The sequence below is a fragment of the Elephantulus edwardii genome, unplaced genomic scaffold (assembly GCF_000299155.1).
Source record: "Elephantulus edwardii isolate Elephantulus edwardi_28Jun2011 unplaced genomic scaffold, EleEdw1.0 scaffold00038, whole genome shotgun sequence".
In the NCBI taxonomy this organism is placed as follows: domain Eukaryota; kingdom Metazoa; phylum Chordata; class Mammalia; order Macroscelidea; family Macroscelididae; genus Elephantulus; species Elephantulus edwardii.
This window is the reverse complement of record NW_006399788.1, coordinates 13,427,287-13,452,525: the sequence shown is the minus strand read 5'-3', so window position 1 is coordinate 13,452,525 and position 25,239 is coordinate 13,427,287. Positions and strand designations below refer to the sequence as shown.

Below are 25,239 nucleotides of genomic sequence, written 5' to 3'. Positions count from 1 at the left end.
AGGAGCTCTGAGTTTATTTCTTGGCCACAAGGTCACATTTTTAGGCTGTGGTGAGGTTCGGATTTCTAAGCCTGCTACAAGGAGTGAAGTACTGGAGTCATACGCTCCATAAAGATACGTTATATCAGTGACTTAAGACAACAGTCATTTCCCTAGAAGCTAAGGGGTGACCATACACGGCAGGAAGCTTCCTCAGACCAACAGAAGTGGCCTGACTATACCAGAGGCCAATGAGCCTGTTCAGAAGAGAAGGCTTTTCTTACCTGGGAATCCGTGAGCTGGAAGCGATCCTTAAAAGCCATGTACACAAGGAAAGAATTCACTCCTAAAGGATGCACAAAACAGAAAGGTTAGAGGACTCTGAACCAATAAAACAAAGCCAAATAATACAAAAGGGGATAAGTAAATTATAATAAAACATGTATGTGGGTATATACACATAAAAAGTCAAAACTCAATTGTCACTGAGTCAAAACTAACTCATTCTTGACCCTCCACTGGGGCTTCAGAGGCCACAGATCTCATTGCAGGAGAGTGTTCATCCTTCTAGCAGCTCGTGGATTCGAACCACCAGAGAGGAGCCATCTTTGGGTCAGCAGCACAAGTTCCTACAGAACAGACAACTAAAACACGTGTAAGTTAAGGTGTATGTCTATATGTTAGAAGGGAGCTCTGGCAGCCTAGTGGTAAGGAGCTCTGCTGTTATTCTAAAGGCACATAGTTCAAATCCTTCAGCTGCTCCACAGGAGAAGATGAGCAATCTGCTCCCGTGGGATTAAACTGCATCTCAAAATCCACTGGAGGGTCAGCTAGGGGTTAGTTCCAACCTGAGTATACAACAATAACAATATAAGTTAGAGAGAAGGAGAATAAGAAAGCAGTTGGGATAAAATGTAACAAGCCAATGAATCTAGGAAAAAGTGCATGAAATTTCTTGGTACTATTCTTGCTTCTGTAAGTTTAAGACTACATCAAAATTAAAAGTCGAGAAGATGACTTCAAAAAGGAAATTAAGTGTCTATCAATGAAGGTCAGTGATAAAATGTCTTTTCTCTGATAGACAGATTGCCCTCCATATTGATTTTAAGGTACTTTCTTTATGCAGGAAAAAGTCCATTAGTACAATAAGAAGATGCTGCAATTACCATCTTGACATTTTATATTTTTTACATCCAACACATCAGGCCAAACATCAGTGCCTAGGATCCACCACTATTTTAAACACTTGAACTGATAGTTTCCTAGCCTTGGAGTTTAATTCAAGCCACCTGGAGAGTGTTTGGCCACTGCCGCTGCCTGAGTTAAAAGCTTCATGACATCTCAGCCCTTCTCTTCTCTCCAGGCAACAGTTACTATAGTAACTCTCTTGCCTGGATTTGGAGAAAATTCATTATATGTATAGAAAGTTAAATCCATTTGAGTCTGTCTCAAAAGTGAGAAAGGTCAAAGGCTACCAATTTTCTTTTATGTGGAACCTTCATGCTAAAAAGAATGCTGGATGACTCTAGTCTAATACTTTCATGTTACAGATACAATAAAAGACTAAAATTGAAGTGATTTGCTCAAGGTCATAGAGCTTGCTGTTGGAAGAGCAGAGAACTGAATCCAATTCTGAAATAATGCTAATTTCCCTCCGTATCACGCTACAGGGAGTAGATAGCCCAGGATGCTTCTGAGCCTAGAGGTCCTGGAACCCAAAATCAGTAAGTGCTCCTCTGAAGCCTCAGATCTAGTGAAGCTAGTACATGATCTAGGACTCTAATCTGTAGCCAAAGTCAAGGACACCCAGATAATGTGGTGTGGCTTCACTATTTAAACTCCCCTGAGGTGCCTCTGATAAAAGGGTTCCACAGGCACCTCGAGAGAGGAAAAACTGCTCCAGCCTCTCCTGAGATCATCTCTAAACTTTAAACCAAAAATATCTCCAAAGGTCTTCTTAAAACCAAACAATAGTTTGGCTTAACCAAAGCAAGCATCATGCTCTTTTGAAAACTACCTATATGGGATGAAATTGGCAAGAACAACTCAAAAGATTAGACCAGGAGCTTAGGGGACAGTGAATTTATGGAACTAAGGGAGGAGCAATTCAGAAGATGGTCTCCCAATTTGGAAAATAAAGTCAGTGTCACTGAATATCACATGGAGAACTACTGAACTAGTCAATATGCTACGTGCATATCCTCAACAGTGACAAATTATTAAAAATTAATCAGAAGATTCCTCCAGCCCTCTTTTTATCCCTGCAAAGACTCTGCTTCAAAAGAACAGTTGTAGGAAACTGAGAAGCACCCTCACATTATCTCAGGCTTGAAGAGTCTCATCGTCCTCAGATCTATGCCAGAGTTGTCCAGCTCTGCAAGAGGCTGTCTGCCTCCTCCATCTGCACACCTAGAGAACTGTCCACTGGGGGGGGGAACCCACTGGGGTTCTGTGTTTGTTACCCTTTGAGGGCCAATCACTATTTCAGAGTCAGTTCCTCAGCTTGACTAAAAAATATAATTACCTCAAACCAATTAGCTGAGAGCAGCTGTGATGTAAGAACAGATCTCAGTAATAAGGCTCATGGTCCCCTATCAGTGAAAGTTTATATTAGTATTCCATTAAGTGGGGGCCACCTCTAGTTAGCATCACCTGCAGCTTTTAAGCCTCTCTCTTTGGTAGGGGTGGGCATAAGGACGAGGCACCAATAAGACTTCAAACCATTATTCTAAGTTATCCTTACAGAGCTGTACCAGGTTATGAATTAAAATCGGAATATCTCCAAGGAAAGCTGGGTCAGCATAACCTACCATGGTCCTTCACCAGGGCTTCCATCTCCTCCTGGATGCCCTTGTGCCACTCGGTGATGTCCACATGCAGAGAGTAGTCACAGCAAGACTTGCTGTCAGCCCATTCCCTCCACTGGTCAAAGGCGGCCAGCAGGCTTGTCCCCGGCTCAGGAACCACATGATCAACTAGAAGAAAAGAAGAAACACTTTCCATCATTAATAAGAACCGCAGGGCCACAGGCCAGATGGTGTTTTCCCATGCCAACCCTGAATAACATTTCTTGGGTTCAAAAGCGAGATGGTAATCTCTAGGGCCAGTCTCAAAAAATTTACTTAAGCCACCGGACTGTCCAAGAGGGGAAAAGCAGAAAGGAGGAACTTGGCATTGGATGACTGCTCAGCAAAACCACGCAGCAACAGCCCAGATCTCATTTCCCAGTTCAAAATCCCTGAAAGCACAAACCCTCGGAATGCTCCTCTGACAATGAGTCCTTATGGACAATGGCAGTGTCAAATGGCTGGCCAAAGCAGTCAAACCTTTCTTTGTGTTGACTGCTACGTGTGAGACACCCTGCCTCCAGACGGCGAGGAACCTTGAGGTGCTGGACCAGAGCCATGCGGACCAGGCCTTTCAAAGTTCTCCGGCATATCCATGCTCTCATCACCACTCATATTTCAGCAGCATAATACTACTTTGTAATTTAAGGGAGATCTTTCATCTTATAAGTTCAAAGCTTTTTAAAGCTGTGGCTATTATGTTATTATTGGGGTAGGTTGATAGGGAGGGCAAAAGAAAGATTTTAGATTTGTGCAGACTTAAGTTTGTTTTCTGGTTCCACCATTTACCGGGCAGGTACTTCATGGGTAAGATACTTAATCTCTACTAACAAATTTTTGTGTGGGCTTAAAAGGGGGATACTATTATCTACCACATACATGTTATGAAGATGATGAAATGAGGCAGTATATCTATCAGCCTTTGCCACTCTCCTTTTTAAATCTTCCAAAGGCTTCTCATTGGTCTTTGGTTAAATATTCACTTCTCTAACAAGGTCCAACAAATCCTGCCCACCTTAAATCTTCAATGAAACCCATCTCCCCTTTGCATTCTGATCTCCAGTCTCAGGACCTTTGTACATGTTACCACATCTCCTAGGTTATAGGAACCTATAGCCCAGTTACCATAATGACAGGAGGTTTCCAAGGATTATTACCCATCTTCTTTCTGCTCAGAGACACTAAACTATAAACTGAAAGGACTTGTCCAAGGTCAAATCAAACTTTGTAACAAACAAGATAAAACCTAGAACTCTAGATACCTAAAAAAAGCACTGAAATCATTTTTCGTAAATGAAGTAATAAATTTTCTACACTTAGTAAGCAGTTCTGAGCTAAGAAAATGCCAGCCCAGGCAATGTTACTGAGCTCAGATTTCTGAAATGGATCAAAACTTGATGGTGTTGCTTTGATGTAATCAACCTAGTTTGGTTCCATCAATCTCAAAAATAGATATTTTGGCTGAATTTTCCTTTGAAGATACTTTTTAATAAGCAATTATTAAATGGGTGCATACATATCTGGCATCTCAAAATATGCAGTTACAATTTCACAAAAGCAATGAGGATGCATATATCAAACTGAAGCTTCTACTACCTACTGTGCTAACATACAAACCCTAGGAAAACAATTTCAACTTTTTTTCTCTTTAAATTAAGTCCCATCCATTCCCCAAGGAAACCAAAAATATTACTTTGTAGCCATCAGATAGTCTGTACAGGTCTCCCTAATCCTTCTGGCTTTATCCCTTGTCCTGCTCTGAATCAGTCTTCAGAAGTAGCCAGAAAAACCTTCTTAAACCTTTAATCAGACCATGTCACGCCTCTGATTAATTTTTTTAATTAAATTTTTAATTGCAGTCCAGTACTTGTCTGTCAGTTTGCTGTACTTGTGGGTTGCTGTGATACTGAAAGCTATGCTACTTGTGTGTTAAATGCAATGTCAAAAACAACGGTTACTTATGGTGGACAGGTTTTGGTAGAGCTTCCATACTAAGACAGACTAGGAAGCAGAACTGGCTATTCACTTCTTAAATAACAGGCCTTTGAAAACCCTATGAATTACAGAAGAACATGGTTACAGTAGTGCAATGGTAGAGCCCAGTTGAAAAGAAGGATAGAGGGTCAGCCAAGGAGAAGACCTTCAGCCAAGTAGATTTACATCACTGCTGCAATGGGCTCTAATGTGTCAGGAAGTGTGAAGATGGCACAGGATAAGACAGAGTATAGAGATCTCTGTTGTTCATAGGGTCACACTTGACTTGACAGCACCTAGCAACAAAAAATCATCTTTAAATTAAAATTCAAACTCCTTCCCTTGGTCCTGCCTAATCTGACCAATACCCTCACTACTCCTTACTCATCACCATCAGGTCTTCTTCCGCATTTTCACATTTTTGCAGGTATCAGATATGTAAGTACCCATTTAAATACATATGCTATTACTTATTTTTTACAGTTTTATCAGAAGAACATTGAGCCTAAATAGCCAAATTTTTGACATAACTCAATCCAAGGTACTGCTCTTAGACTACTCTGAGGATCACTGATGTTTGTTGGCAGTTGATTTAAACTCATAGAGATACTATAGAGGAGCTCTGGTGGCCTAGTGGCAAGAAACCACACTGCAATCTCAAAGGCATGCAGTTCAAGGCCACCAGTTGCTCCGCGGGAGAAGGATGGGCAATCTCTTCTCATGCAATTAACTGCCTCTGAAGACTTGAGAGAGGGTCAGCTATGGGTTGGTTACAACTGTGTGGTACACAACAACAGCAACAACAATAGAACTACAATAGAACCATCAGGCTTCCTGGGCTGAAACCTTGAAAGAGTAGAGCACCAGGTCCTGCTCTCATGGAGCTGGTAATAAGTTTGAACAATTAACCATGTGGTTAGCACTTTACCATTACACAACTGAATGTCTTTCCCCACAACTTCTCCTTCCATCTCCACTCACTCTCAACCATTTTACCAAGGAGAATGCTGTTTGCTATATCACAACAATGCCATTTTCAAACCTATCAAGTTTCCTAGCTACAATAGTGTGGCTTCTTCCCAAATATAAAAATATGTCCTAGAGTCATGAGCCCTTGAAAACTCAGGACAGAGAAAGCTGAGAGCTTCAGGGGAGTAAACATGTTTCTGCCAAGAGCTAATGACATTCAGAAACGTGTCCGTGAAAAGCTTCCACATGTTTTCCCACAGTTCTCTTTCCACAGAAGTTCTCCTGGGAAGAGCTGCTCCCGGGAACAGGGCAAAATGTCATGCTTACTTCCGTAGGGAGCAGAGGACACACGCCTGAAGATGGCTTGATGGAATCCACAGGCCTCTGCTTCGGTGACCTTCCTAAATTATGTGCCTCTGCAATAGCCCGGCTTCTGTCTTGCAGCTGGCCCCTCACCACCGGTACCAGACATGAGAAAAGGCTCAGTAACTAACCCTGTTCATGGTGCAGTGAAAAGGGTGTAGACTGTGGAGCCTAAGAGATCCAAGTCCCTGTTCTTGCTGCAGCACTTACTTGCTGTGTGTATCCTTAGAGGCTTCCATGTCCTCACCTATGAAGTAAGGGCATGGAACAGCCTACCGTGCAGGACTGCAAGCAGTTTACATAAAGGGCGTGTGAAAGCACCTGCTACCACATCTGGCACACAGAGAGTTTTCGCTTCCTGGAGCCCTAAGGCAAACTAACTTCAGGATGAAGAGTTGTAAACATCACCTCAGTTTAAGTGGGTGGCTCATGAATCTGTTTATGAGGGAACCAAGCGCATGCCCCAGGACGGCAGCCTGCCATTAGGAGTTACCAGGCAGTAGCTGGAAGTGTTTTAACCTAGAAGGTACCAAGTATCTCCAAGGACTATGATTACTTCTAGGAAAACTGTCAAAGGACTTTCAATTTGACACATTTTTTACTTTGAGATAATCATAGATTTACATATAGTTATAACACCAAGTACAGAAATTCACATCTCCTTTAACCGCACATTTCCCCCAACTCAACATTTTGTCTAACTACTTAGTACAAAATCACCACCAAGAAACTCACATAGCTGCAATCATGGAGTCTTTAAAACTTTTAAGAACCCACAAGTCTGTGTTTCCAATCTATTCTCAAGAGGTACTTCATACTTAAAATACATATGGAAAACCCTGAAAGCTCCTTGTTGTCTAGTTGGAAGCAAATGATGGCTGATTCTCTACCAAGTTTTCAAGGCTGTGAATCGCACGAGAGGAGACTGTCCATCTTTCTCCCAAGGAATCTCCAGAAAGGCGTGGCTCCTACGTAGGCAGTGTAACTTTTCACTGTTTATGTCACCAGAGCTCCCTAGAAACACTCAGTTCCTGCTGTCAAGCTGGAATTGACTCCTAGCTGACCTTCCGCTGGATTTCTGAGGCTGTCAACTGTATGAGAGAAGGCTGCCTCTCTTTCTTCCTCAGAGCTGCAGGTGGATTGAAACTGCTAGAGAAACACTGTCTTTGAGTTCACAGCACAGCTCCCTGTAGTCTATGCCACCAAGACACCAGAAAGGACATCACAACAGACCCTGTGGTGGAACTGAAGCAACTAGGCAGACCCCACACTGTAAATGCCTCCTGGGAACTAAGCAGGTGGTCAGGGGAAAGGCAGGGATGAGAGTGGGCAGTTTGCGGCCCAGCCCTACCAGATTCCAGCCTGTTCAACAAGCAGCTCCAAGCCCTCAGACACAGCTGCCTTGAGGGATGGTTCTAGAAACTGTCAGTCAATACACACAACACACTGTCTCCCTTGGGTATTTATCAGAGTGGCCCATCTCCATCCTCCCACCCCAGACTCCTCCCTAACTCATTCTCTAGGCTCTGCATTTAACTCTTGTGTGTGCTGGTCTCACCCTTTTTTTTGCGCCCCTCTCAGATAAATTAATTAGCCTGACTTTGAAAAGCAAACAATCAGGAAGGCTAGACCACAAACCACTGTTGCTTATCTCGGGGGCTTTTCTCTGAGCTGGCATCTACTCAGCAAAACGCTGTGTGACCTATTCAACCAGGCAGGGAACGGGTTTTGTTGGTGGGAGATAAGAGCCATTGTGAGGCCAGCTGGCCAGTTAGGATAACACGGCTTTGTTCCGGAGAAAAGCAAGCCCTGTGAGCATGAGGACCCATGAGAGAGGCAGCAGAGCGGGGCCTGGAACTTCTGTTGCATGGGAAGTTCAGCGGCATGGAACTCCTGGCAAGATACTCAAACCCCTCCAGACTTTATACAAGTATTTAACATATAAAACTCATACCAACTGCTATCCAGTTCATTCCAAGTCACAGTGACCGTACTTGGCACAGTACAACCGACCCACTGGGTTTCCAAGGCTGTAATATGTATGGAGAAGCCGACTGCTACATCTTTCTTCCCCAGAGCTGTTGGTAGGTATGAACCTCCACATTTTTGGTTGACAGCTAAGCACTTAACCACAGCACCACCAGACCTTCCAGAAAGATGAATGTCACTGCTGTGTTGTGAGATCGAGTCCGTTCTGACTCACATGGGACTTATATAACAAGAACAAAAGTGCCTGATAGTTTCCTGGACAGGAACCTTTAGAGGAAGGAGCTCTAACTCAAAGGTGGTACCTCACTGGTGGTTCAAATCCACCAGCAGCTGCGTGGGAGAAAGACAGGCAATATCCTCCCATGCAATTTACAGCCTCTGAAAACACATGGACCGTCAGCTATGAGTCGGTTCCAACTCAACAACAACTAGTAATCCTTTACAGAAGCAACTCAGGTGTCTTGTCTCTCAGCTATCTGGGAGGTTCAAACTGCTCAGGTCCCACCCCTGCCCCTTCCAGGCCACTGCCATCTACCGCAATGAGGTGGAACTGAGGAAGATTGTAATGAGGCCTCAGCCAATAGAACTAGTGACAGAAAGAGCTACATACTGACTCTGGTGTGTTTGCCTTCTAAGCCCAGCCTTCTCTGAATCATCCCTGCTTTAAAGAGAAGGGGGTAGTTCATTCCTTAATATTGGTAAATAAAGCAAATTACCTGGGTCAATAAGCAGCAGTTCTCGACTGGACTGTGCCTCCACAGGACACATGGTGAATTCCTTGATCTTGTATCTGTAAATATGTTGTCTCTGTTGTTATATAATGTAGGGTGGAGTCTAATCCTAGTCATTTCTGAGTTTTAAAAAGGTCAGAACTGACAGATACCCACACATCCATTGAGAAAAGAAAAGTAGACAGGGAGGCATATCTGTTTCTGTAAGCCCAGGACAACCAAGGATTGCTAGAACCACTAGAAGGTATGTTGTCAGGGGCATGAATGCTGGAAAAAAGACATCATGCTTAGAAAAGGAGAGGGTCCATGAGATGAAGGAAGACCTTCCAGAAGATGGACTGCCATGGGGAGGGTCACATGGATGGAAGCACGCTGGAGATCCCGAGGATGCCACAGGACAAGGTAAGGTTTCTATCTGTCATACAAAGAGTCACTATGAGTTGGGGTCAATTTGATGGCATCTAGAAATACAAAAACTAAACACTGAAGATATCAAAAAAGGATTTCTGCCTTGCTCAAGCCTTGAATTCAGACTTCTAGTCTCTAAATTATCAAGAAAATAAATTTATGCCCTTTAAAGCCACCCAATTATGGTATTTCTATTACACTAGCCTGAGGCTCCTAAAAGGAATCAATGCATGGCACAAATAGTTTATTTCTCAGCTATGAACTGAAAGGTTGGTGGCTTGAACCCAAAGACACCCTGGAAGAAAAGTCTAGAAATGTGCTTCTGAAAAGACGCAGCCATGACAGCAGTGGAGCACAATTCTGCTCTCCAACACTCAGGGCTGCCATGAATCCAAGTCAAATGGGCAGTAACTAAGACATCAAGTAATCAACCTAACAGTTGGAGAAGTATTAACATAAGCTTCCCTGGCCTCTGCTGAACATAAGCAGCCCTCCTTGTTGGCCATGTTATTTTTTTCTCTTCCCACACATTGCATTTCACATTGACTTGGAAAAAGACATAATATGGTCATATAAAGCCAGTTCAGCCATAAGTTATCACTTAGCACTCAGGAAGCACTGCTAGAATTACTGAAGCAGAATCTGATGAGAATGAGGGTTAAGGCAAAATCCAGTAAAATGCAGTCATGAAACAGCAAACAAAACCCCCAAGTGGTTTGAGGTAGAAGATATAAACAGTGACCCTCAAATGCTTACAGATAATCTAGTTGGGAGGAAAAGAGGTATCAAAAATGCACATCTGAAAAAAACAGGCATTTCTGAAATGGTTCTGCTTGCTGCTCTGGCAAGCTCGATTCCACGGGTTCACTTCTCATTCAGCTCTGGAAAGAGCTGAATGCTGGTGTCCTCACCCTACTTTCTCACCCCCCATTCACTCTGGGCTCCTGGTACACCTGTGAATAACCTATCTGAACCTCTGGTCCAACCCCCTTTTCACTGGCCATCCTAGCCTCCCAGCCCTAAACACGGCCCCACCCATACTCTCTTCCCCCCTGGTTTCTGGACAGCACTCTGGTCAGGCTCCACTCTGGCTTCTCTGAATAATGTTTCCCTGGCTCTTCTTTCTCCACCCACATTTTCTCTTGGTGCCCCAGGAGCTGTCCTACTTTTCTGGATTCCATTCTCATTTCTGACACTTTTTTTCAAAAGGTCCCTTTTGGATCTGCATGGCTCTCTTTATTTCTCATTATCATCTGTATTTCCTCCCCGCATCCTCCATTTCTCCAGGCCTTCTGACCTCTCTCTTGGTCTCTTCCCTCACGTTCCCTACCTGCTCCTGCACTTCCACAGTATTCTTGGGAGCCAGTGTTGGCTGTCACTTCTGAGTGAACCTGGGGATAAAGCCTTGGTGAATCTAGGGAAGGCAGCTTTCTGCATCTCAGGTAAATTCACAAATAGCTAGAGGAAGATGGGAGTCCACAGACAACAGTGACTCTCATGGCTGGCACCTGCCCACACCTGGCGTGGCCCATACCTGCACGCACCTGCCCTCCTCCTTCCCATTCCCCATCTGGTGGCCTGGGCTCATTGGGATCAGACTGCACATTCCTTTAAGGCTGCTTCAAGTTGACTTAGGGAATGCAGAAGCCAGAGCTGGAGATGGGGAAAGAAGAAGTGAATGAGGTGGAAAGAAGGCTCAGATTCAAAACTCAGTTCTATTTCTGACCCCCAATGACTCTCTTGGAAAGTCATCTTTGGCTTTCTGATCCATGTTCATGGGTTTGACAAGGGTATAAAATAAACACAAACTCTCTGCCACTAGGTTAGAATCAACTCCTAGCACACCCTCTAGCAGGGTTTTGGAATCTATAAATCACACTGGAAGAGACTGCCCAAGGAGCAGCTGGTGGTTTCAAACTGCCAGGGAGCCTAGCAATGTCACTCTCCCCAAACTACACCACCAAAGCTTCCGTTTACCAACTCAGAAAAAAGACTTCTCATCTTTAGAACTTCCTTGAGATAGAAATAAGACAATGAATCCATTTTACAGCTCCATGCCACTATTTGCATTGAATCGACAGCAATATTAATCTCACATTGTTGTTATGTGTCATCAAGTCATCAGCGAATCATAGCGACCCTATGCACAATAGCTCTGATCCCTGCCCTGTTCTGAGCCAATCTCATTGTCTCTGACACACCAGCCCTCAATGCCCTAGTCACTGTGTCAATCCATCTCATCCAGGGTCTTCCTCTCCTGCGCTATCCCTCCACGCTTCCAAGAATGATGTCCTTCTCCAAGGACTGGTCCCTCCTGGCAACATTCCTAAAAAGTATGTGAAACAGCTTAAAATCCTTGCCTCCAGAGAGCAATTGGGTTTCTCCCTCTCCAGGAAAGGCCTGTTTGTTCTCCTGGCAATTCATGGTATGTTCAATACTTTTCTCCAGCACCACAACTCAAAGGCATCAATTATTCTTCTATCATCCTTGGTCATTGTCCAACTCTCTGATGCATAGCAAGTAACTGTCAAGATCATGACCAGGATCAGGTGCACCTTAATCTCTAGATTAACACTATTACTTTTCAGCACTCTGGAGAGGTCCTTGACAGCCAACTTTCCTAATTCATTTGGTCTTCTGATTTCCTGGCTGCTGGTGCCAAGAGAGTTGATTGTGGACCTAAGCAAGCAGACACTGTTAACAGCTTCAATCCTCTCTCCATCTATCATAGTGCTGCCAATTGGCCAGTGTTGAGAATCTTTGCTTTCTTGATTTTGAGCTTCAATCCATACTGAAGACATCAGTCTTTGACCTTCTGCAGCAGATGCTTCAAGTTCTTCTCAGGTTTAGCAAGCAAAGTTGTGTCATCTATATAACGTAAGTTGCTGATGAGTTTCCCTCCAATTCTTATGTCACATTCCTTCTCCTAAAGACCAGCCTCCCAAATAATCTGTTCTGCATATAGAATGAAAAGGTACAGGGACAGGATGCATCCCTGATGCACTCCTTTCCTGATTTTAAACCACGCCGTGTTTCCTTGCTCGGTTCTGACAACTGCTTCTTGGTCCGAGTATAGGTTTCACATGAGCACAATCAAGTGTTCTGAGATTCCCATTCTTCTCAAGGTTAGCCACAATTTCATATAGGCAAATGCCTTTGCATAGTCAACGAAACACAGATCAACATTCCTCTGGTGCTCTCTGCTTGCAGCCAAGATCCATCTGACACTGGCAATGAGTTCTCCAGTGCAATGGCCTCTTCTAAGCCTGGCTTTTATTTCTGGTAGTTTTCTGTAGTTCACATCGTTTTTGGACAATCTTTAGCAAGCTTTTGCTTGTATGTGATATTGTTTGATAATTTCCACACTCTATCAGATCACCTTTTTTTTGGAATGAGAATAAATATGGATCTCCTCCAGTCCTCCAGATTTCTCAGCACAACTTGGTGAGCACTTGAGCACATCCACTGCACCATCTGTTTGCTGAATGAAATATGTCAATGGGTATTCCATCAATTCCTGGGGCCTTGTTTTTTGCCAATTCCTTCAGAGCAGCTTAAACTTCTTCCTTCATCACCGTTGCCCCTGGTCATATGTTGTTTCATGAAATTCTTGTGTCAGCGAATTCTTCTTGGTAGAGTGACTGTGTACTCCTTCCATCTTTTGAAGCTTCCTTAATCATTCAATATTCTGCCTATATTATCTTTAAATAATGCTTTAATTTGTTCTTCAGTTCCTTAAGCTTATAAAAGGTCAGTGAGTTTGTCTGTTCAAGTCTCTGACTCCAGCACTCAGCTTAGCCCATTTGATCCTGAAATTATGTAGACAGGGCAAGGATTACTACCCTCATTTCATAGACAAATAAACAGGGGGGCAGGTGACTTGCATACAGTTATGCTGGCAATAGTGCAGAACTGGAGCCCCAAACAGGAGTCACTGGGAAGCTACCTTGTTTTGAATCGTACTCTAATGACAGCTTCCTTAGGAATTACAGTTATAGTCCCAAGTTAGGGGAGAGAGAATTGCTATAGAGTTGACTCCAACTTGTGGTGACGCGCCCATGTCACAGAATTGTGCTCCACTGAGTTTTCAGCAGCTGAATTTATGGAAGCTGATTGCCCAGTCTTTCTTTCAAGGTGCCTCAAGGTAGACTCGAATTTCTAACCTCTTATTCTCAGTCAAGAAGACTCTGGTGGCCTAGTGCCACTAGGTAAGAAGCTGTGCTGCACTACACTGCAATCCCAAAGGCACGCAGTTCGAATCCACCAGATGCTTCATAGGAGAAGGATCACTCAAGCATGTTCACACCATATGCACCTCCAAAGTACTGAACAGCACTCCCCTCAAATTCTCACATCTAAATCCTTTCCTAGGGAGCTCTGGTGGCCTAGTGGCAAGAAGCAGGGCTACAATCTCAAAGGCACATGGTTCAAGGGCCACCAGCTGCTCTATGGGAGAAGGATGGGCAATCTCCTCCCGTCCAATTTACTGCCTCTGAAAACACATCAGACAGTCAGCTATGGGTCGGTTCTGACTCTACAGTATGCAACAACAAAAATTCATTTCCTAGGGAGTTCTGGTGGTATAATCTGAAAGTTTTGTTGCTAACACAAAGGCCATGCTCCTCTGGAGCCTCTAATTCCTCTTCTCTGAGGGAAGAAGATATAATAATCTTCATCTGTTGTGATTTACAAACTGGGAAACCCAACAGAGGGTTAGCTAATGAATTGGAACTGAGTGACTATAAATGAACTTCTATCATCAAAAACATGCCTAGGTTCACCTAAGTGGGAAGCTAATGAACTTAACTCAGTAACAAAACGATGGAATATCCAATGTGCAACTCAAATTCACTCAATGCCCTCAAGTGGACTCTGACTCATCGTGACCGTCCATGGGATTTCCCAGCTGTAAACAGAACAGGAGACTGCTCATCTTCCTACCTCGGAGCTCCGGTGGACTTGAACCACCAGAGAACCACAGACTTTGGGCTAGCTGTGCAACTCACTATCAATCATATCAACTACGTCACCAGCACTCCCTCAATCTAATGTGAGTTAGTGAAATGCAGCTTTGGACTTCCGGTAAAGAGCATGTCCAAATTTCAGCACTTGCTAAAGCCTTTCTCTTTGAGGCTTGTACATGGCCTGCATGCATTTCAAATCAAATACCAGGCTAATGAAATCTGTGTGTGGTGATGAAGGGTCATTTACAAAGTCTAAATCCTTCCAGGCTGATGAACCAAATGAGGAGCAGAAATCTCCTCCATGAGTCATCAAAGCAGACGTGGAGAGAGGCGGACAGCCCTGGGGCCCTCACAGGCAGAATGGAGTCAGTCTTCCCAGGAACTGCTCCCTTCTTCGGTCAATCTGTGGTCATGATGGGGCATTCCCTGAAGGACCCACATCATTAGAAACTGCTGTACTCCAACGTTAGCCTCCATGGTGGGACTTGCTCCCTCACTCAAGACTCATTCAGAACAGCCATGCATGAGCCAAGTACTGTTGGCAATTGAGGTTTAAGCAAGCTATTAAAATACAAAACTAAAAACCAAACTGCAGCAGTTGAATCAGTTCTGACTCATAGAGACCCTGTACAGTGAGAATAGATCTGTAGGAAAAATATTTAACCAACAGAAGGGCTTAGAAAAACTTTAATTTGGTGCATAATACTGCTACTACTTGTCCAGGAATCTTCCTAATTCATGAAGGTGAGAAAGGGGGCAGGAAAGGAGGAATGAAAATGAGAAGAAGTAGGAAGAACTCAGTTATGTTGAAGAAACTATAACTAATGTTACCAAGCAAAATATGGACAAATTGTTGAATGGAACTAATTTGCTCCATAAACCTTTATCCAAACCACAATTTGGGGGAGTAGGAGGGGGACGCAAGTCTGACAGTTTCTACTTTAAGAGACTTTTAGTTAGCAGCTAACATCAAGTGTGGATACTGAGACACCTAGAAACTTCTCTACCATCGAAGGAAACAGCAACATTAGAATTCAGTCCAGATTGGAAGTCAACATACTACCTGTTGGGTTTTTGGGATTTTCCCCCCCTTCTTTCTATAGCCAGGGAAAGTAGCAGTATAATTCTACTCCTCTCAGGGAGAATAAAAACCACTTTACATTATAACTTTCTATAGGATCTTCCAGATTTGAAATGTCATATGCTTTTTTGAGGGCATAATCACAAAATACGCTTACTTTAAGGAGCCTTGGTGGTGTGGTGCCCTGCATGTTGGGCTGCTAACAAAAAAGGTTGGTGGTTCGAATCCACAAACCACTCTTCAGGAGAAAGATGGACAGTCTCTTCCTGTAAAGATTTAGATCCTCAGAAATCTGCTGAATGATAGCAGTGGGTTGGGATCCACGCCAAGGCAGTACGCTTTGAGTTTTGATGCTTACTTTAATCATAGTTTCTTCCTTAACACGAAAATGTCAAGCAGACTTTGTGATTCCATTTCTCATGAGAGCCAGTCTTTGAGCAAATGTTCTATTCTCTATTCTTTGCTTAACCTTTCCCTAACCTATCCCTTGCTTATAGATGGCTTCTATATTAACCCTGTTGTGTACAAGTCTCATGAACATCTTCATACAAGTAACTTTTCCTTCATCTTACACCGTTTCTTGGCAGAGTCTTGGGCTGGGACCACTACATTTGCTGTGGCTCTTAGAAGAGATGACCACACTGCCTTTCAAAAGAGACACCACCCTTCACCATCACCGGCAATGCATCACTTTCACTCTACCTCAGCCAAAACTAGTATTTCCACTCTACTTGCTCATTATGCAAACTCAACTTGACTCAACTCATTGCCATTGAGTCAGCATCAGCTCACTGCTCACCCTCCACTGGGTTTGTGGGGCTAAAAAGTTCATGGGAGGAGACTGCCCATCTTTGGTCCTCAGAGTCCCTGGTAGATTCGAGCCACCAGAGAGGTGCCACCATTGGACTACCGGCACAACTCCCTACAGACTAGCCCCTTAGGGCCCCATGCTTAGTATTTATTGAGTTATTATTGGGTTAAAAAACAAAGCTCTTTTCATTGTTGTGAGCCCATCTAAACTTCATCTCTATTTCAGATAAATGGCCACCTTCCAAGACCTAACTAGGAGATTGAGCAAGAAAGAAAGAGATCAGATCAGCCAGCTGGACAAGATCTTACTGACAATTTAACAAGAATGAGATTAAATGGTCCTGTCTGCCATTTTCTCTAGGACCCTCCTCAACACGGCTCAATGACACCAATCTGAGCCCAAAGGAATCCCCTCAGCTAATGCTGTCTCGTATGGCAGCAGGGACCCAGGCAAAGGTGGAGACAGGCAGAGCTCAGATGCTCAGCCTCTGGTGCAGGGAGAAGCTGTGCTTCTCAAGCTCCTTGTTTGGGCCCCTGACAGAAACTCAGTAAGTACTATCCCTGAAGCAGGAGAGTGAACACAAGACCCAGGGAGAAGGCCAGGACCATCAAAGGTGAACAGCCCAGCCAAATGCAAAGCTTCCAACTCCAGGTCTATGCAGAATTTCTCCAAAAGATACTGAGACCACTGGCTGTGAGGAACAGCTTCTCTTTCTTCTAACTGAACAGCCATGTTAAATAACAGTTCAGAGTAAAAGAATCCAAGTGCCCTGCAACTCCTATCCATTCACCAATGGGAGTGACATAAAATTTGCTTCATGTTTGTGCTCTAATTCTGGAATTCCTTTATGAACTCAGAAGTCTTGGAGGAGTCGTATCTCCTCCTGGCCTCATCTCCAGACTTCTCTTAGGAGACTTCTAAGCCGCAAGGACACCACAGGCCCTCAGTACTGGCTCTTGAGCACCCTGTCCAGACTCCTGGGCCAAGTTACCTCAACTCCACTATCAACACAGTTGGGTGAAACTATGTTCTTGCAATTAAGTAATGTTAGAAAACTAGTTCAAACAATGTTATATAACAATGACCTCCAATAATGTTAACTGTCTATGGTGGACGGGGCAGGAAGCGAGGTGTGAGGGGAACCAACAGGCTGTGTACATCCTGCAGCAGTAAACACCTCATCACCCCTAGAACTCGAATGTTGGAGCCTGAATCCTGCCTCAGCCTGAACTAATCCTGTGATCTGAAATCAGCAAAATGAAACCATAGTAACACCTGCTTCAGAGTACAGGGATGAAGCCAGGCGGCCTTAGTTTACACAGTAGCTAGTTTTGTCCCTTCTAGACCTCAATTCTCTTATCTGTAAAATTGCACATTCACTCATTGACTTTGATGCAGAACCGACTCACAGCTGACTCTCCAGCGGGTTTTCAGAGGCTGTAAATCACACAGGAGGAGACTGACCACCTTCCATTTTTGGAGAAGCTGGTGGATTCAAACCATCCACTTCTGTGACGGCGGCACAACTTTCCACCCACTAGGCCACCAGCACTCCCTCCTCTGCAAACTAGAGATAACACCAGTACCTACCACACAGCATTGTTATGAGGCTTAAGTGAAATATTTATAAAAGGATTGTAACAGTGCCTCTCATAATAGTCCTATGTAAACATTTGTTAGCTAAATAAAACAAAGTATGGTTATCTTGAGAACATCACTTGACACAATTCCTCATATACATAAAAAATTCTACAAATGTCTGATTTTATTCACAGGTATGAAGTGAAAGTGTTTGGAGGGTCTTGGGAACACAGAACAGGGAAGGACACTGTAGCACAGGGGGCAGAAGGGAGCCAAGGGCGGAGTCCCTAACCCCATCTCTCTGGCCAGGGTCCAGGCAGCCGCCCTCCATGGAAAGTGTGCTCCGGAGGGTCTAAGCTGAGCCCTCAGCAGTCACCAACCCCCATCACTCCCATGGGAGAAGAGGGCTCAGTGGGGGTGACCCTGAGGCAGGGGACACCAAAGAGCTGAAGGAAGGCACAGCATAAAGGAGCTATTGAGAGGAGGCCGGGGACTCACGATAGCACAAGGCAGGCATGGAACTCTGAGTTATTCATTGAGCAGATGAGACATCTTCATGAAACTGATTAAGATAAGACCAAAGCGAACAAAACAGATCTGTCCTGTTTATATAGCAAGCAGGCATGATCATAAAATAACAGCCAGTGAATGGGAGCAGGAAGCGTCAGAGAGACTCTGGTTCCTCCCTTCCCCCAGCCACCATGATATTAATACTCTTCCTATCAAATGGGATGTATTAGGAAATAATAAATGCTTTTCTCATTTTCTTTTTAAGCAAATGCAAGTAAAACTGCCTCGCAGGGCTGATAACAAAAAACACTAATCATCTCTGACAGAGTTCGAGTCATTCCATTCAAAGGCAAAGAGCCTTGGTCCTTGGGTTACCCCCACACACTGGCTTTCACAGGCTTCCTAGCAGCTGCAAGCACACACAGCCCACAGCTCAAGGCTCTGCAGATTTCCCAATGAGATCCTAGTCCACCAACACAGCTGATGGTACTCCAGGCTCTGGCAGCAGGGCCATGACCAGAGCTCAGGTCTGAGGGTGCACATGCCTCTGTCTGTGCACACATGTGAGTGTGCACGGGTATGCACACGTGCAGGTGAACGAGATGAGGCAAAAGGGTAGGAGGTGAGCTCCTTGCTCACTTCCCACACCCTTCAGACCATTTTAAAAAAGAAAAAAGATGGCAATTTCTCCATTTAAATCACAAAGTCAGTCATATGCAAATTTCAGACTGGACAATTTAAAAAAAGGATGCAGAGAAGACACAAGCGATGGGGACCTAGGGGAAGGGAATAACCCTCATGACAGGGGCTCATGACAGAAGCGGTCCTCCCTGACCTGCCCACCCAGCTGAAGGGCTCCAGCTAGAAAGCAGGGCGGCAGCTGGCTGCATCAGGCAAAGATGAGGTGGCCAGAGAAACATGTGAGTAATGACACTTCCTCTGTTTGTCTCAGCTTTTGGTTGCCCAGGGCTACCAGACCACAGATTGGGTCCTGGCTTGCCAAAAATACGAGATTACAAGGCTATGCGGAACATCACAGGAAAAAAAAAAGTCACACCACAATGCTTTCACGTGTGAAGGCTGGCTGTCCTTCCTGTTGTTTCCTAGTTTGGAAGGGAATTCAACTACAAATTTAGGATTTGTAGCTTTCTAATTAGAGATATAGAGAGAAATACAGGTACTTACATACACCATGTGTAGAAACATGTTGAGCTGCTTTAGCTAAAGCTCAAAAGTTACTGTCAGTGATAGGAAAAGACAAAGAACAAGTAAAAGAAACACAGTCACGTTTACATTCCTAATGAAACACATAATTAAGACAAATCTATGACCCAAGTATAACACTCTGAGGAAATAAAAGATGTAATGGCCACATCTACTGTATTTCAGGACACGACTGATGGGCAAACACCAAATAGTACAATAAAGACAAGAGTGCCCAGTTTGGACAACAATAGGTAATTCTACAGAATGCTAATTAATAAATAAGCACCTATTCTGTCTTTGGACAAAAGCCTTGGGACATAGGCTCAGAATGGGATACTATTGTGCTGGAGCTAAATAAAAAAACAAAAAAAGAGTGTGGTCTCTACTCTGTTTATTCCAATGTTGCTCAATTCTTCTCCTTGCATCCCCTCCAAAAAAAGTCCAGCAGGGAAGGAAGAGTCAATGATGTCATTTGTTGACTAGAATCTATCTAGAGCCAACATAATTGATGGGCTTTTTCCTCCTAGGGACCTGGACTGAATTCAAAAGCACAGAACAGCCTCATTCTCGCCTGAAGCCTGGACATTGTACTATTGTGTGCTTTTCTCTCAGGCTGAGGTCAAACTGTTTTAATGAACCTTTTTCCCCCCTCCCTCAGTAGATTATTAAGTCTCTGAATAAAATCTATGGTCATGGATCAAAATGTGTCCCTCCAAAATATATGTCAACTTGGCTAGGCCATGATTCTCAATGTTTGGATGTTTGGGAATGATGTCGTTTGGTAGTTATGTAATGATGTCATCATCCTCTATGACATGAAGCTCTGTTTGTGATATGTTCCAAATCCTGAACCCTGTGTGTTAATGAGGGAATTCTGGTGACATGGCCCATAGTGAGCTGCCCTGCTAATCCAAAGGTTGTAGGTTCGTTCTCCACTGGAGAAAGACAGGCAATCTTTTCCAGCACAATTGACAGCCTTAGAAACCCAATGGAGGGTTGATTATGCATTGGTTCCTACTCCATGAGGATCCAGCTTTGTTTGGCATGTTAATGAGATAGGATTAGAGTGAAAGAAAAACCTTGACTCAGGTCACCACCCTGATCTAATGGAAAGCGAGGTTCCTCGGGGTGTGGCCTGCATCACCTTTTCTCTTATAAGAGACAAAAGGAGGGAGAAGCAAGCAAAGAAAGATAGATCTCAGTATAACCAAGAAAGAAGAGCTGGAAGCAGGGAGCATGCTTTGGACCCAGAGTTCCTAAGCTGAGAAGCTTCTAGACCCAAGAGAATTTGATGCCAAGACACATGGAGATTCCCAAGAGGCCAGACCCATAAATTTTGACAACAAAGACTTTCTCTGAGAGCTGAGAAAGAGAGAAAGCCTTCTCTTAGAACTGGCACCCTGAATTTGGACTTCTAGTCTCCTCTGACAAAAGAATTTCTGTGTGTTAATGCTATCCACTTGTTAGATTGCTTGTAAAGCAGCACTAGGCAACTTATGACAGATATGCTATCTAGACAAAAGGAGGCCAGTGGTCAGGGAGCCTTTAATTACACTTTACAACTGTTTGGACTGTTCAGAGTTTGGGTTCCATGCAAACGGTAGCCCAGCACACCTACACATAAACCCAAAGGCTGCTTCACCTCCTGTTTTCATCCCTCTCAAGAATAACAGGAGAAAGTGAGCCTTGGGCACACTTACCATCAGGCCATCTGAGCTCCCTAGCTGTGAACCTCAAGGAAGTCAACTGCCTTCTTTCATGGAGCCGCTTCGATCTGTTTGAACCATCAACCTTTAAGTGAGGCACTGTCGGGGGCCCTCAAGTCAGCCCCCTCCAACCATAGTCAGCCCCCTCCAACCATCATCACCCTGTGTGCTACAAAACAAAACCTTGCTCTGTCCTACACCATGCTCACAATCCCGGCCGTGCTTAAGGCCATGGCAGCAGTCATTGTATCATCTTCCTCCACTTCACTGGTCCCCCCAGCACCAAGTCCTTTTCCAAGGGCTGATCCCTCTTAACAACATGCCCAAAGCAAGTGAGACTAAACCTCACCATCACGACAGCTGCACTTCAAAACCAGGTTTGTTTGTTCTTTCAGCCATCCATGGTGGATTCACATGCAGTTTTCATTACCCAGAGACCTCAGCACCACACTACAGATCAGAAAATTGGGGCTTGAGGAAATAAAAACCATGTTCTGAGTGAGTAAACATTGAATGTAAAACTGAGACACTACGTGATCAAATCCTGAGTTTCAGACCTTTCTCTCCATCACTTCTCTCCGCAATCTGGGCACCCACAATGGCTGAAGGCGCACAGTTGTACAGAGAAGGCTTCTGGTCCCTGCCCTTCCAGTAACTTACTCTTCAATCAGCGAGAGTCCTCGGCCTCATCCATCCTGTGCTGGCTGCTGGGGCCTTACACTCATACTGGAGTCTTCAGTGTTATTTGTGTGTGAATTTCTTTTGCTTATGAATGTCACAATTTTGATGGTCAACAGAAAGAATCAGAAGCTTGAGAGGAACTGAGGACAGCAGGTGACAGAGAGGCTCACTTTCCATTTTTGGAAACCAGCGATCAAACACCATCACATGCATACAGCACACCAGCAGGACAAGAATTATCAGGTTCCAGGCCCTGAGAAGTTGCTCGGTGACACAACAGTGACACACTTAGCTTGGAGCCAAAAAGCTGCCAGTTGAAATTCACCCAGAAGTGCCTTGGAAGAAAGGCCTGGCACTCTGTTCTGCATGTCACTGAAAACCCACAGCGTGCTGTTCTATCATGCACACATGGGGCATTAGAACTGACTTAGTGGAGATACTTTGTTTTACCAGGTCCTTCATTAAATTAATGAAAGACCACCACCACCACCACCTGTCCACCAGTCTCACACCTCCCCTCACTTCCTTTCCTGTTTAACTCCTCCTAGACCCTTCTAACAAAAACATTTAAAAAAAAAAATAAACCAGCTAATAAGGATTTCTCACAGTACTTAAACAAAATGGATTCGGGGAACTCAGGTAGCATAGTCTGAGGGAGCTGTGCTGCTAACCAAAGGTGGTGTCTTGCTGGTGGTTCAAATCTACCAGTGGCTGCATGGGAGAAAGACAGGCAATCCCCTCCCTTGCCATCAAAAGCCTCTGAAAGCCCGCTGGAGAGTTAGCTAGGAGTTGGTTCCAACTCGACAGCAGTGAATGAGTGAATATGGACTTGCTTGTAAACTCTGAAACATAAACACTTACTTAACAAAGTCCACATCTCAACACATTCTAACTTCTCTCTTCCCTGAACACAGCCAACTCTCATCGCACTGTATGCCAAGCCCTGGCTTCTCAGTCTCTGGTCCCAGAGGAGCCACAGTCCATTCAGGGAGGCCTCCCCTGGCTCTCTCCAGCCGTCCTGCTCTTCTGTTTACCCTGAATCTTATCACAGCAATTACCACATTTTATTGTAACCTTTTATTTGTAGGTCTCCCCAGCAGACTGCAAGGTCCTTGAGAGCCTCCATCAGTACCTAACTGGTGGCCTAATAAATATTAGCTGACTAAGTAATGATATGAATGAAGAGGCATCTCCTTTGCGACAGCGCTAATTAACTTTGTTTAAATAAATAGCTGTGCCGACAGGGGTGAAGTGACTGCTCCCCTTCTTGCTATTATCACACTCCATCAGCCCTCATCAAGGCAGCTCTCCCCCGACCAGCACAACAGTCTACACTCTCAGCTCTAGCTGATGCTCACCACAGTTAGAACAGGGAAGCAAGGATGGAGTCAATTCAGCTCCAACACACATGCAGGAAGCATGACTTCACACTGATGCCCTTCAGATGCTAGAAGACCCAGCAACCAGCCAAGCTGGATGGCCAGAACTTGGATCTTCATTCAGTCTCCAAGTAGCTGGTAAGTCACTTAACTGTTCCACTCTTCAATTTCCTGGTGGGTAAAGCTGGAGATAGACAAGAGGCTCAGGATGGCATAAATGGTAAAAGCTCTAGAAATGGTTAACCGTCACACACAGGTTCCTTGAAAGAAAGGCTTGCCAATGACTTCCAAAAGGTCACAGTCTTGAAAACCCTATGGAGCAGTCCTACTTTCTACATCTGAAGTCACCACAAGTTAAATTCACCTTGACAGTAACTGGTTTAAGGGTGAAGTATTTCCTGTCCCAAGTTGCAAAGAGAGTGCAGTTGTTATACTACAGGTCAGTGGTTCCAATATATCAACCACTCCGCAGGAGAAAGATGAGTTCACTTCCAAAATGATGACAGTGGTGGTTGTTAGGTGCCATCGATTCAGAACTGACTCATGGCTGACCCCCCAGTGTGTTTTCAGATGACATAAACTGTGCCCGAGAAGAATGCCCACAATTCTCCCCCAGAACTGCCTACATTTCAGCAGGGAGCACACTTCTTTACCCCCAGGCCACCAGAACTCCCTTCCCTAATGAACAGTTCTACAGGGTTGCTGAGAGTTGAAACAATCTGATGGCATTGCATTTGGGGCCACTGATCTTACAGTGAGAGTGAAGATCTAAGGAGAGAGCAGCTGTTGAAAGGGCTCCGTAAACGATAAAACTTAGGATGCAAGATGACTAATTTTCCTGGCTTATGGAAAGGGGGTGTTTCTGATTATAGGCCAAGGAATCCTGAGGGCCTGGCCTTGGTAGGCTGTCAAAGGAGGGGTCCAGAACGCCAAGATGCACGCGCCTCCCACGACCCTCCCTCCCCAGCTCCAACCTGCCACCTGTCCGGTTCTTCCACAAAGCAGCATGAAAGGCAGTGACAGAAGAGGAAGCAAAATGGGAATTAATCCGGCCACATGGGGACAGGGGAGCAGGTCTGGAGGGGCTGTGGCAGGCCTGAAGGGCAGGGAGGCCAGTCACCTAGCCGGGCAGAGACAGTGAGCCCCCTAACGAGAACATGAGGTGCTGTGGGACAGGGGAACTTCAGACTCCAGCTTTTCTAAGACTTCTGATCCCCATTCTCTCTTCTCTGTAAACACACCTGTACTTACCAAACTCGGTCAAAGTCATTCCTTTCCAATGAGTTCAAACCAACTCATAGATGACCCACCACGGATTTCTGAGATTATAAACTACACAGGAGGTGACTGGCCATCTCTTTCCTATGAAGCTACTGGTGGATTCGAACAGCCATTGAGGCATCACTTTTGGGTTAGCAGTTCAGCTCCCTATAAACTATGCCATAGATATCTTAATTTGAAAATAAATGGCCAAAGCCAAGTTTTCCCATCAGAGACCCTGACATACATGACTAAGAATCAGTGAACAAGTAAACAGGCCTAAAAATGAATGTTACCCAAACCCCCAAGACTGCTTTTATAGCAGAAGGAGGAGAGAAAAAAAAACACAACTACAAGTGTTGGCAAAAATGCAGAAAAGTGGAATCTTCATATGTCGCTGGTAGGAAAGTAAATTGGTACAGCTACTGCCGAAAAGTTTGACAGATCCTCAAAAAGTTAAAAATAGAATTACCGTGTGACTCAGCAATGCCACTCCTAGGTATACACCCAAGGAGAATGAAAACTTACATCCACACAAAAATGTGTGTACAAGTGCTTATAGGAGCAATATTCATAGTATCTAAAAAAGTCGAGACAATGCAAAAGTTTGGCAACTGATGAAGTGATAAATGTGGTGTATGCTTAGGATGAAATGTTATTCTGCCTTAAAAAGGAATGAAGTTCTGATATTTTTACAACATGGAAGAAACTTGGAAATATTACATAAAGTGGAAGATAACAGACCTAAAAGGTCATCTATCACCCACTTTCAAAATAGGCAAACCCACAAACACAAACAAT

The 25,239-nt window shown here is 44.3% G+C and overlaps 1 protein-coding gene across 3 annotated transcripts in view; it reads right to left on the bottom strand.

The window, feature by feature from the left end:
- The window catches only part of DPYSL2 (dihydropyrimidinase-like 2), a 174,750-nt gene that overhangs the window by 31,651 nt on the left and 117,860 nt on the right, over positions 1 to 25,239 (bottom strand). For all 3 annotated transcript variants that reach the window (XM_006884854.1, XM_006884856.1, XM_006884855.1), the window contains 2 exons: positions 2,790 to 2,954; positions 264 to 325 (listed from right to left, as the gene is read on the bottom strand). In XM_006884854.1, the coding sequence (XP_006884916.1) occupies positions 264 to 325; positions 2,790 to 2,954 (227 nt within the window). The remainder of the gene's footprint in view (positions 1 to 263; positions 326 to 2,789; positions 2,955 to 25,239) is intronic.